The sequence below is a fragment of the Oncorhynchus gorbuscha genome, linkage group LG10 (genome assembly GCF_021184085.1).
Source record: "Oncorhynchus gorbuscha isolate QuinsamMale2020 ecotype Even-year linkage group LG10, OgorEven_v1.0, whole genome shotgun sequence".
Classification (NCBI taxonomy): Eukaryota; Metazoa; Chordata; class Actinopteri; order Salmoniformes; family Salmonidae; genus Oncorhynchus; species Oncorhynchus gorbuscha.
The window spans coordinates 12,002,519-12,016,207 of record NC_060182.1 but is presented as its reverse complement, the minus strand read 5'-3'; the positions used below and the strand labels follow the sequence as shown (position 1 = coordinate 12,016,207).

General features: G+C 44.9%; 1 protein-coding gene across 4 annotated transcripts in view; it reads left to right on the top strand.

Moving 5' to 3' along the window:
- Positions 1-8,373, top strand: part of gripap1 (GRIP1 associated protein 1) — an 84,934-nt gene extending 76,561 nt beyond the window's left edge. For all 4 annotated transcript variants that reach the window (XM_046364905.1, XM_046364903.1, XM_046364904.1 and 1 more), the window contains 2 exons: positions 2,239-2,423; positions 6,465-8,373. In XM_046364905.1, coding sequence (XP_046220861.1) covers positions 2,239-2,423; positions 6,465-6,542 — 263 coding nt within the window. In that variant the 3' untranslated portion in view covers positions 6,543-8,373. The remainder of the gene's footprint in view (positions 1-2,238; positions 2,424-6,464) is intronic.
- The last annotated feature ends 5,316 nt before the right edge of the window (positions 8,374-13,689 follow it).

The window sequence follows — 13,689 nt, the reverse complement described above, 5'->3', positions numbered from 1 at the left end:
TCTCTCTTGCTTTGTTTGCTCTTTTCAGTATTGTGTCTTATCTCTGATAGCTAATGCTTAGAGAAGAGCTTATGTCAAGTGTTGAAGTGTTGTGGTTGCAAGCCTTCTTTTGGGGTGTTGTTATAGGCCACCAAGTGCTAACAGTCAGTATCTAAATAAGATATGTGAAATGCTTGATAGTGTATGTGATGTAAACAGAGAGGTCCACTTTCTTGGGGACATGAACGTTGACTGGTTTTCATCAAGCTGTCTGCTCAACAGGAGGCTTCTCACTGTTTCCAGTGCCTGTAATCTGGTTCAGGTTATTAATCAACCTACCAGGGTGTTTACAAACACTACAGGAACAACATCATCCACATGCATCGATCACGTTTTTATGAATGTGAATGTGAAAACGGAATGTGAAAACGGAAATAAATCCCTCTACTATTTATTCTGACATTTCACATTCTTAGAATAAAGTGGTGATCCTAACTGACCTAGGACAGGGAATTTTTATTCTGATTAAATATCAGGAATTGTGGAAAACTGAGTTTAAATGTATTTTGCTAAGGTGTATGTAAACGTCCGACTTCAACTGTAGGTCCTAGTTCAAAGGAACCGTAAAATCATACTCTACATGACCAAAAGTAGGCCTGGCTCGCAGTCAGCTTTCCAATTCATCCCAAAGGTGTTCGATGGGGTTGAGGTCAGTGCTTTGTGCATGCCAGTCAAGTTCTTCCATACCAATCGCAACAATGCATTTCGGTGTCGACCTTTGGTTTGTGCACGGGGGCATTGTCATGCTGAAACAGGAAAGGTCCTTCCTCAAACTGTTGCCACAATGTTGGAATTACATTATTATCTAGAATGTCATTGTATCCTGTAGAGTTTAAATTTCCCTTCACTGGAAGTAAGGGGCCTAGCCAAACCATGAAGAACAGCCCCAGACCATTATTCCTCCTCCACCAATCTTTACATTTGGCACTATGCATTCATGGAGATAGCGTTCTCCTGGCATCCGCAAAATCCAGATTCGTCCAGCGAACTGCAAGATCCTGAAGCGTGTCATCACTCCAGATAACGTGTTTCCACTGCTTCAGAGTACAATGGTAGCAAGCTTTACACCACTCCAGCTGATGCTTTGCATTGCGCTTGGTGATCTTAGGCTTGTGTGCGGCTGCTCGGCCATCAACCCCATTTCATGAAGCTCTTGATTAACAGTTCTTGTGCTGACGTTACTTCCAGAGGCAGTTTGGAACTTGATAATGAGTGTTGCAACCGAGGACAGACTATTTTTATGCGGTACGCACTTCAGCACTCGCTGTTCCCGTTCTGAGCTTGTGTGGTTTACCACTTTGTGGCTGAGCCGTTGTTGTTCCTAAACGTTTCCACTTCACAAGAACAGCACTTACAGTTGATCGGGGCAGCTCTAGCAGAGCAGACATTTGACCAACTGACTTACTGGAAAGATGGCATGTTATGACAGTGCCACGTTGAAAGTCACTGATCTCTTCAGTAAGGCCATTCTACTGCCAATGTTTGTCTATGGAGATTGCATAGCTGTGTGCTTGAATTTATACACCTGACAGCAACGGCTGTGGCTGAAATAGACGGATCCAGCATTATGAAAGGCTGTCCACATTTTTGTATTCATAGTGTATGTGTTTTAAGTCTACCATGGGTATGCTAGAAGACCTAAACACATTATCACACAGGAGGTTCACAATTTTTTCTCAACTGTCATTGTTTGGCAATAGATCTATATCTGCCTTGTAGAGCATCTCTAGTGTTGTCTTTTCAAATGGTATCGGACGTGAGGAACAATATCTCATTAGTCAGACCGATAACTGCTCAGTCCCTTTAGTAAACTGTTGAGGGGTTTAAAGTACCTAACCAGGGATCTCCAGCAGGGCAAACTCCTCCCAGAATAGACTGACTAGAATCAACTCACAGACCATATGGTAACGGGCCTGCTGTATAAAGTTATCAAGTGATTTAGATGTCGGCTAATGGATGGGTGATACTGCTGCATTTGGAACATTGATCTCAACATGTACTATAACTGATTCACATTGAATGAATTGCATGCATCACTGACAAATTAAATGTACATTAGATCTAATTTATAAGTTAGTTTTAACTAGGGCCATTGGTTATTTCCTGGGTTGGTCTCCAGGAACAACTGCTGGCTCTTGTTCAATGAAGCATGGCTGTGAATTGTCCCTTTGAGTAACGTGTACCTTCTCTCACCTGCAGCACATGGTGCACATGGTGCAACGGCGGTTGCCCATCACGTGGGCCAGGTGGGGGGACATGGACATGGCTTGGGCTCTGTGCTCAGGGACCTGGTGAAGCCTGGGGACGAGAACATGCGGGAAATGAACAAGAAGCTGCAGAACATGCTGGAAGAACAGCTGACCAAGAACATGCATTTACAGAAGGTAGGCAAACACTACGGGAGGTGGGCCCCACTACGGGAGGTGGGCCCCACTACGGGAGGTGGGCCCCACTACGGGAGGTGGGCCCCACTACGGGAGGTGGGCCCCACTACGGGAGGTGGGCCCCACACTACGGGAGGTGGGCCCCACTACGGGAGGTGGGCCCACACTACGGGAGGTGGGCCCCACTACGGGAGGTGGGCCACACTACGGGAGGTGGGCCCCACACTACGGGAGGTGGGCCACACTACGGGAGGTGGGCCACACTACGGGAGGTGGGCCACACTACGGGAGGTGGGCCACACTACGGGAGGTACACTGCAGTGAAAAACTATTTGCCTCCTTTCTGATTTTTGCACATTTTTTATACTGAATCTTTTCAGATCTTCAACCAAAACCCAATATTATATAAAGGGAACCTGACTTTACAAATAACAACAAAAATAAAAGCAGTTTTAAAGCTGAATGCAGCAATACAATATTCCAAACCCATGAAAATGGTTCAATATTAACAAATTTGAAGTTTTGGAATAGCCTAGTTAAAGTCCACACCTAATCCTAGTTGATGTTGTGGCAGCACTTGAAACAAGCAGTTCATGCTTGAAAACCCACAAATGTCACTAAGTTAAAGCAGTTCTTCATGCAGGAGTGGGCCAAAGTTCTTCCACAGTGATGTGACAGACGGATCAACAACTGCTGAAGGTGGCACAGCCAGTTATTGAGTGTAACGGGGTAATTACTTTTTCACACAGGGGAATTGAGTGTTTCCTAACTTTAATTAAATAAATAAAATAAGTATACTTTTTTTGTTATTTGTAAAATTAGGTTCCCTTTATCTAATATTATGTTTTGGTTGAAGACCTGAAAAACATTCCGTATTAAAAATATGCAAACATTTTGATTATCAGAAAAGGGGGCAAATACTTTTTCACAGCACTGTAGGCTACACTGTAGAAGGTAGGCGGGCTACACTGTAGAAGGTAGGCGGGCTACACTGTAGAAGGTAGGCGGGCTACACTGTAGAAGTTAGGCGGGCTACACTGTAGAAGGTAGGCGGGCTACACTGTAGAAGGTAGGCGGGCTACACTGTAGAAGGTAGGCGGGCTACACTGTAGAAGGTAGGAGGGCTACACTGTAGAAGGTAGGCGGGCTACACTGTAGAAGGTAGGCGGGCTACACTGTAGAAGGTAGGCGGGCTACACTGTAGAAGGTAGGCGGGCTACACTGTAGAAGGTAGGCGGGCTACACTGTAGAAGGTAGGCGGGCTACAATGTAGAAGGTAGGCGGGCTACACTGTAGAAGGTAGGCGGGCTACACTGTAGAAGGTAGGCGGGCTACACTGTAGAAGGTAGGCGGGCTACACTGTAGAAGGTAGGCGGGCTACACTGTAGAAGGTAGGCGGGCTACACTGTAGAAGGTAGGCGGGCTACACTGTAGAAGGTAGGCGGGCTACACTGTAGAAGGTAGGCGGGCTGCACTGTGGAAGGTAGGCGGGCTGCACTGTGGAAGGTAGGCGGGCTGCACTGTGGAAGGTAGGCGGGCTGCACTGCGGACGGTAGGCGGGCTGCACTGCGGACGGTAGGCGGGCTGCACTGCGGACGGTAGGCGGGCTGCACTGCGGACGGTAGGCGGGCTGCACTGCGGACGGTAGGCGGGCTGCACTGCGGACGGTAGGCGGGCTGCACTGCGGCACTGCGGACGGTAGGCGGGCTGCACTGCGGACGGTAGGCGGGCTGCACTGCGGACGGTAGGCGGGCTGCACTGCGGACGGTAGGCGGGCTGCACTGCGGATGAGTTGATGTGTGGGGATCCATACCGAGGGCCAAATGTGTGACTTTGTGTTGTCAGTGTGTGTGACTGTGTAGGTGGCCTGCCTGCTGTCATCCAGCCCTGAGACTAGCGCACCATAGAGGTTATTATTCATCACAGGCCAAGGCGTTGGCGCACTGCCTTAATGTTCAAATGGGTTTATATGCAGGAATAGAAATGGACCTCCTCCAAGCAAAGTATGGTGGTGCAGTCTCTTGTTTGATTGGATTACAGTGTGGTGTTTCCATCATCATGCAGATTATTACCTCAGAACATGAACCTATCAAATTTCTCCTGGCCTTTTGAGGAACTGTGCTGAACTAATCGGTGGTGGGGGTGGTAACTGACCCTGTTTATTGTTGCATCAATGATACAGTTCTCTGTTGATATTTATAGTGTGTGTGTGTGTGCTGGTTAGCTACAGTGAGGCATGTAGTGCTGTAGTAGGTCTTGGAGACAGTCTAGGTTCTTGGCTGTGTGGTGTGTAACTCCCACGGGGAGTTGTAGGTTACACAAACAACCGGCCTTAACCTTGGCTTGGAAGACACCTGAGAAATTTGGGACAGGGCTTGCCGGCACTCTGGCTCTGCTAATTTTCTAGATAACTTAGAATAGCTGTCAGTGTGTCCATAAAAATAAATCAAGTCTGATATTCTGTTGCAGTCGTCCTCCTCTGGATCTTTGATTTACAGACAGCCCATGATCCTCTTTGATGTTGTCCATTGTAAATATGATTACATTTTATGCAGATGGGAGGGGAGCTCAATTACAGTTCCCAAACAATGTGTCTAGTTTTGGAAGAGGCGGCTGTAGACTCTGACATAAGCAGCCCAACGCTGGTAGCTAGCTGTGGGAGAAGCAGCTGTAGGCTCTGACATAAGCAGCCCAACGCTGGTAGCTAGTTGTGGAAGAAGTGTCTCTAGGCTCTGACATAAGCAGCCCAACGCTGGTAGCTAGTTGTGGGAGAAGCAGCTGTAGGCTTTAACATAAGCAGCCCAACGCTGGTGGCTAGTTGTGGAAGAAGTGTCTCTAGGCTCTGACATAAGCAGCCCAACGCTGGTGGCTAGTTGTGCCAGACTTGTTAACAGCAATGTAACTGTTTGCTTTTATCCAAATTAAATGAGAAAATCCTGATCTAATTAAGCACTTATGAGAGAATGCTGTAGGGGAGAGCAACCATGTAGAGCCACCCCCATTCCTCTCCTCTTCCACCTCCCCGTCCCACTCTCACCGTCCCTCCTTCCCCCGTCCCTCCTTCCCCCATTCCTCTCCTCTTCCACCTCCCCGTCCCACTCTCACCGTCCCTCCTTCCCCCGTCCCTCCTTCCCCCGTCCCTCCTTCCCCCGTCCCACTCTCACCGTCCCTCCTTCCCCGTCCCTCCTTCCCCCCCCGTCCCTCCTTCCCCCGTCCCACTCTCACCGTCCCTCCTTCCCCCTTCCCACTCTCACCTTCCCCCGTCCCACTCTCACCGTCCCTCCTTCCCCCTTCCCACTCTCGCCGTCCCTCCTTCCCCCGTCCCACTCTCACCGTCCCTCCTTCCCCCGTCCCTCCTTCCCCCGTCCCACTCTCACATTCCCCCTTCCCCCTTCCCTCCTTCCCCTGTCCCTCCCTCCCTCACCGTCCCTCCCTCACTGCTGCTACCAAGTAGCCTTTCAGCCATGGACTCCTAATCGTGTGCTGGAGCATGATGAAGCTGTGTCGCAGCCCACAAAGTGCAGAATGACAAAGGGTGCTGTGATGATTGCGCTCGATACTGGAGGTGGGCAGGTTAACCCCCCCATCTCCTCTCTGGATTTGGTGGGCAGAGGCAAGCAGCGAGTCATGAATATTCAGTGCCTGTTGGAGCCACCAGCCCAGAAACAAACAGCCCTGTTAATATTTGATGGCTCTTGCTTTAGAGTGAGCACACAGAGGAAGGGACATTGGCTTTTTCTGGTAGGAGATTGCAGCTGAACCTGAGTCTGTTTGCTAAATGGCTCCCCTGCACCCTGGCTGGAGGAAATGTTGATTTGGTTGATATTATATAGTCTCCATGCTACAATTGTCAATGTTACAGTTGTTTCCCAACACCTTGCATGAACTCTCTGATGTTTGGTATTTCGTTAGCTACAGTACTTCAGAATGAGTGAGGATGAAAGAGTTTTGGATATGAAAATGCCAGGAATGAACAGAAGTTTTGGTTTGCTACTCAGCTTTGTGGTATTAAAATAGCCATTTTTCTTTTTCTTTTTTTAGGACCTTGAAGTTCTGTCTCAGGAGATTGTCCGTTTAAGTAAAGACTCAAGTCCTGGAGCTGGCTCTGCTACGGGCTAAAAGACTGGAACAAGTCCATCCTCTCTGCCCTCTCTCTTCACCTGTTTCTGTGGCCAACAAGAGGACATTACCTAACTGACTGACTGAACCTCTGGCTGGGAACACAGATGAAAGGAGAGGGATAGAGGAGGGTAGGAAGGGGTTAGTTCTCTTGAAACTGCTTTACTACTGAATGTACTTACTGTAACATGTCTTGGTTCTTTCTGTGGTATTGTGATCTGACTTCTGTCTGTCTGCACTCTCTGCCTCCCCACTCTGGTGTGATCTGAAGAATAGCAGAAGGCAACAATGTCTGGATGCCAGGACACAGTGCTTTACTGGTTCACGACTTCAAGAGATTGTTTAATGTTGCGAATAACAAGAGACGTTCTGCCTACTCATATAGAGGCTTAAGCTGTTGTGTTTTGCCTGTACTCGTATTCATTTCTTTATACTTTCAACTCTGCAACTCTTGTTTTTGTTTGTATAAATCCTGTATATATGAATATGAAAAATCAACTGTAGTGATTTAACTGTCCTCAGAGTAATAAGTATTGTAATGAAACAGCAGGGTCGTTACAGTATTGTATATGAGCCAAAATGATTGTAAAGATTTTATGTCCGTCATACATTCTAGATGCTGAAATGTCCAGTTTGAGTTTGTCTGGGGAAAGTGTGAGTATCCTAAAGCCAGTAGTAAAAAAATATATATATTTACAAAAACTCAATAACATGCATAGTGTTGAGGACTGGACCAAACCACCACTACTTTTTGGGGAATGGACAAAACCACTCCTATCTCTGGGTCGCTGGACCACACCACCCCTGTGTCCACTCACTGGGTTAGATCTCTGTGCTCGTTTCCTTTTAATCTGCACCAGTCCCGTGACTGCAGTAGAATCACAGAGGAGGCCTTAGCAGCTCAGCATCTGGTGTCAACATGAACATTATGTCCAACTCCACAGAGACTGGCTGGATGCCTGCTTTGTGGCCCGCTTTCAAAATGTCACTTTGGCTGCTTTCTCTATCCCCAATTAAGACTCCAGGTGTGGTTAGTTTTGCACATTTAATTCCGGCTTAACTCCACTTTGATATTTTCTAAAAAATATTAGATTCCAAATAAGAGGAAGCAGAGGATTCTCTCTGATGAGCAGATTAATTTGCCCCCCTGGTTGAGGTCTAACAATGGTGTCAGTTGTCTTGAGTTCCACTCTTCCTTCACTCTGGCAAAGCTCATCAGTGTGCTCGCTGAGTTCCACTCTTCCTTCACTCTGGCAAAGCTCATCAGTGTGCTCGCTGAGTTCCACTCTTCCTTCACTCTGGCAAAGCTCATCAGTGTGCTCGCTGAGTTCCACTCTTCCTTCACTCTGGCAAAGCTCATCAGTGTGCTCGCTGAGTTCAACACTCTTCCTTCACTCTGGCAAAGCTCATCAGTGTGCTCGCTGAGTTCCACTCTTCCTTCACTCTGGCAAAGCTCATCAGTGTGCTCGCTGAGTTCCACTCTTCCTTCACTCTGGCAAAGCTCATCAGTGTGCTCGCTGAGTTCAACATGGACAGGAAACTCATCACCAATCAATACCTGGCCATTACTGTGTGTCAGAAGAACTGGCCCCATGCCCTGTAGGATGAGGAAAACATGAATCATGTGAAGCTGTGCCTTCTATTTCACCTGTCTTTGACTTACTTAGCAAATTTCTTATTTTAAATGACTTCTCAACATGACTGAACAGCAGTAGCTGGGCAGATCAGATGGTATAACACAGGGTGGTCTAACACAGCGTGCATACCTACCTGTGTTAGCCTTTTATACTTCTCAACATGACTGAACAGCAGTAGCTGGGCAGATCAGATGGTCTAACACAGCAGTAGCATACCTGGTCTACCTGTGTTAGCCTTTTATACTTCTCAACGTGACTGAACAGCAGTAGCTGGGCAGATCAGATGGTATAACACAGGGTGGTCTAACACAGCGTGCATACCTACCTGTGTTAGCCTTTTATACTTCTCAACGTGACTGAACAGCAGTAGCTGGGCAGATCAGATGGTCTAACACAGCGTGCATACCTACCTGTGTTAGCCTTTTATACTTCTCAACGTGACTGAACAGCAGTAGCTGGGCAGATCAGATGGTATAACACAGGGTGGTCTAACACAGCGTGCATACCTACCTGTGTTAGCCTTTTATACTTCTCAACATGACTGAACAGCAGTAGCTGGGCAGATCAGATGGTCTAACACAGCGTGCATACCTACCTACCTGTGTTAGCCTTTTATACTTCTCAACATGACTGAACAGCAGTAGCTGGGCAGATCAGATGGTATAACACAGGGTGGTCTAACACAGCGTGCATACCTACCTGTGTTAGCCTTTTATACTTCTCAACATGACTGAACAGCAGTAGCTGGGCAGATCAGATGGTCTAACACAGCGTGCATACCTACCTGTGCTAGCCTACTTTGAGACATGTTTCCCTTATCTGAGAATGTATGCACTTCATGAACACTTGTTTAGGAACTAACAGATTGGTCATTGGAAGCCCCCCCCCAACCCCCCCAAGAACGTCTTCTCTTATGTACAAGTAAGGCTGGGCGATATATCAAATTAATATGATATATTCAAATATATTTTTGGGCGAGAAGTTTCAAATGCCTATGTCACAAGAATCTAGGTTTTTATTTTATGTTCATTTTTTATGAGCGTTTGATGTATTTTTGGTCTCTTCTCACTCCAGACACCAAGCCCCTCCCCTTCCACTCACAACAAACACAAAAGATAACTTCTTCATCTCATACCTTTTTACAGACAGACTTTACGGTATGTTGCTTGTTAAAAAAAAAATCAGGTAATGTTTTTTAGAGCCCCATTCATACAGTCCAATTTTTGCCGCGTTCTTGCCAGGATAAGGCTTTTATACCTCCGTGCACATGCCGGCAAGATTAGGAGTGGGATGTGTATTTGAATAAATTCATTGAATGTACATCACAAATACGTTTTTGGCAGGTCCTAAGAAAGACTAATAAAATATGTTTTCAAGACGAATAGAATGGCATATTTTGAGTTGAAATTATGTTGCTGGTCTGTGCAGCCTATATTCTAAATGGCTGTGCCATGCACATGAAACCAATAGTGATTTTGTTCCTTAAACAGACAGGGCACACTTACTAGGCTACCCTGATCAGTCAACACATATACAGTATTTTTGAATAGGCTAAGAATATCATTAAATATAATGGTATAAAATACAATTCATATTTTTCCCAAACAATTTGCATCACATCAAAGGTGTGGAACTGCTGTCATGTAAAAAAAAAAGTTTTAAAAAAAAAAGTGATATTTTGTAAGGAGAGACCAAGGGAAGCCCATGCTTTTATGATATCCAATTGGTAGTTACAGTCTTGTCTCATCGCTGCAACTCCCGTACAGACTCGGGAGAGGCGAAGATCATGGTCCTCTGAAACACAACCCAACCAAGCCACACTCTGCTTCTTGACACAACACCTGCTTAACCCGGAAGCCAGCCACACCAATGTCTCGGAGGAAACACCGTGTCAGCGTGCATGCGCCCGGTCTGCCACAGGAGTCACTAGAGGGCGATGGGACAAGGACATCCCTGCCGGCCAAACCCTCCCCTAACCCGGACTACGCTGGGCCAATTGTGCGCTGCACCATAGGTCTCTCCGCCTGGACTCAAACCAGGATCTTTAGTTGCTCAGTTAGCAACTGCGATGTAGTGCCTTAGACCACTGCGCCAAATGTATCCACAGTAAGTCGCTCTGCAAAAAGTTTGCGGGATGCTAAAGTTTGCAGAAAAACGTATTTTGAAATGTGTATTTGACAAGCCATCTGTGGTACTGTGTTGTGTGGCAAAACTGCACATTTTAGAGTGGCATTTTATAGTCACCAGCACAAGGTGCACCCGTGTAATAATAATGATGTTTAATCAGCTTCTTGATATGCCACACCTGTCAGGTGGATTCATTATCCTGGCAAAGGAGAAATGCTCACTAACAGGGATGTAAACAAATATGTGCCCGAAATGTGAGAGAAATATGTTTTTGGTGCGTATGGAAAATTTGGGGGATCTTTTATTTCAGCTCATGAAACATGGGGCCAACACTTTACATGTTGCGTTTTATATTTTTGTTCAGTAAATAAAGATTAGCTGGCTACTCACAAGCGCGTGGGCTTGTGCTTGAGAGATTGTTTATGAGACCTGTGTTCATTTTCTGTAATGCCTGCTACAACAAGTTGGTCATTGTTGGTGGCTGTGCATTGTTCTGGTTAAATTTGTGTACATTTTTTTTATCCCAAAACATTTTTATTGACAGACGTGAAAGCCAGGTCAGTGATCATTGCAAAAATGCTGGTCAAACTATTAGTAGGTTTTATGGTTGTGGAAGACATATTTAGCCTCGGTATAATTTTTAAAGCCTTGAATTCATTCGATTATTCCAGACTCTTTGAAATGTAGTGTATTGACATTTAATTGTCAAATAAGCAACACTTATTTAGAGAAAATATTTTTTTTAATCCAGAGCGATATTGTGAATCGCCCATAAATTAGAAGAAGAAAAAACTGATTTTTTTTAGGCTATATCGCCCAGACCTATAATACAAGGCTTGTCTACATATCCGTCTGAAATCAAGAAGGATATAAGTAATCCCTCTCACCCCACCCCCCCTAAGTTTTAGATGCACTATTGTTAAGTGACTGTCCCACTGGATGTCATAAGGTGAATGCACCAATTTGTAAGTCGCTCTGGATAAGAGCGTCTGCTAAATGACTTAAAAATGTAAATGTACAGTAATTGTATGTCATTAGTTAATTTGTCATTTAACATTAAGACTTTTATACTTAACATTTTAAAATTCTGATCATTTATTTATACCTCTAATCTATTTGTAATGCTAGTGTAACGGATGTGAAACGGCTAGCTTAGTTAGCGGTGTGCGCTAAATAGCGTTTCAATCGGTTACGTCACTTGCTCTGAGACCTTGAAGTAGTAGTTCCCCTTGCTCTGCAAGGGCCGCAGCTTTTGTGGAGCGATGGGTAACGACGCTTCGTGGGTGACTGTTGTTGATGTGTGCAGAAGGTCCCTGGTTCGCGCCCGGGTATGGGCGAGGGGACGGTTTAAAATTATACTGTTACACTATCATTAAGTTTACAGTAAAATACCCCTACATAGGTTCAGAAGGTGTGTTGAGGAACATTCTTTAAAAAGCCCAGTCGTCCATTAAAGACTTATTAGCAGATGAGTAACACTTTGCACTTGTTCAGTAGATTAAAGATTGTGTGCTTTATTTAAATAGTCTTGTCCATTTATACATTTACTTTAAGTGTTTGAACTGCCAAACTCGGCTGCAGCAAAGTCCTCATAAATAATAACAGATGTAATCATCAAGGGGTTTCAAAATACACATCACCGTAGTACTCAACAGCGTGCCCAGTGGACTATTCATATCTTTAAGATTACTATGTATCCACTGTCAATAAAAATGTCTCAAATATATTCCATGTTTCATCCCTTTGGGTGTTTTTGTAATTTCAGAACGAAACAGCAATTTATTGTCATACCTGTAGAGAACACAAGGTTGACCTGAAACGATCTAGTTATGAGGTACAGCATGTCTCCCTGCCATATAGTTTAACATCTCAGTTCAAACACCTGCAGTGTTCATATTGCAGACTAACGTGCTGAATCAGACACGTGAGACTAAGGCCTAGATTCAATCCGGAGCGCGGAAGATTTCATATTTAAACGGAATGTTCCCGCGTTTGTGGAGACTGCCTAAACGCTAAACACCGCATACAGGATGTCAGCTCAATGGTAAATTCCCTTTTATTTTCGCTCTATAATGGAGATCTTCGGCGCTCAGAGTTGAATCTAGCCCTTATTTCATGAAGCTAGCCTATTTGTTTTGTTTTTGCATATCTCTCATTTTCTCTCCTATCCTTTCAGTCAGAAAACAGCAACTACTATTATTCATCTATACTGAACAAAAATATGAACGCAACATGTAAAGTGTTGGTCCCATGTTTCATGACTTGAAATAAGATCCCAGAAATGTTCCATATGCACAAACAAATTATTTCTCTCAAATTTAGTGTACAAATGTGTTTACATACCTGCCAAGATAATCCATCCATCTGACAGGTGTGGCATATCAAGAAGCTGATTAAACATGATCATTACACAGGTGCACCTTGTGCTTGGGACAATAAAAGGCCACTCTAAAATGTGCAGTTTTGTCACAAAACACAGATGTTTCAAGTTGAGGGAGCATGCAATTGGCATGAGAATTTGGCAGTATGTCCAACCGGCCTCACAGACCACGTGTAACCACGCCAGCCCAGGACCTCTGTTATACCCCTTAAAGGGGGAAATCTAGAAATAAATCACACAGATGTAGCTTCTGCTTCAAGTCACTTGTCATGAGTCTTTTCATGTAAAATCAACCATTAGGTAGAAAATGGTGCTTTAGATAACAACGTTCACATTTGCCAAAAGTTTTCCATTGTTCTTTTTTCACCCAGACACACAGGAGCTGTGCGCGGTCTCTCTCGGGCATGCTCTGATCATGAAGTCACCTCGTGCAAGTGAGCAGCCTTCTAGCAAGCTAGCTAGCAAAACGGCTCATTTCAAAGTGGCCTAAACATACAAATAACACATTTGAATGTTTTAAACACCTTTGCTGTTGACTAAATAACTCAGTAACGTATGTAACATTCTGACATTAACAAATACATTCAAAATTACATTCATACCTAACAGGGGGAAATATAGAAATAAATCAGAGATTTGGCTTCAAGTCACTTGTAAGGAGTGATCTGGGAAGCCCTGTGCGCCCCTATAGGAAGTCCTAGGTATAACCTATCAAATTCAGATCAGACATCAAGAGCACACAGATTGTATAATCAACATTAAGATAATTGAACAGCATATTACTTACTGGTACACATTATGAATCAATTAAGGCACTTTAAATTCTATCATACCTCCACATCCGGCTTCTTCACCTGCGGGATCGTCTGAGACCAGCCACCTGGAAAGCTGATGAAACTGGGTTTGCAACATCAAAGAATTTCTGCACAGTCAGAAACCATCTCGGGAAAGCTCAGCTACGTGCTTGTCATCCTAACCATGGTCTTGACTGCATTTCGGTGTC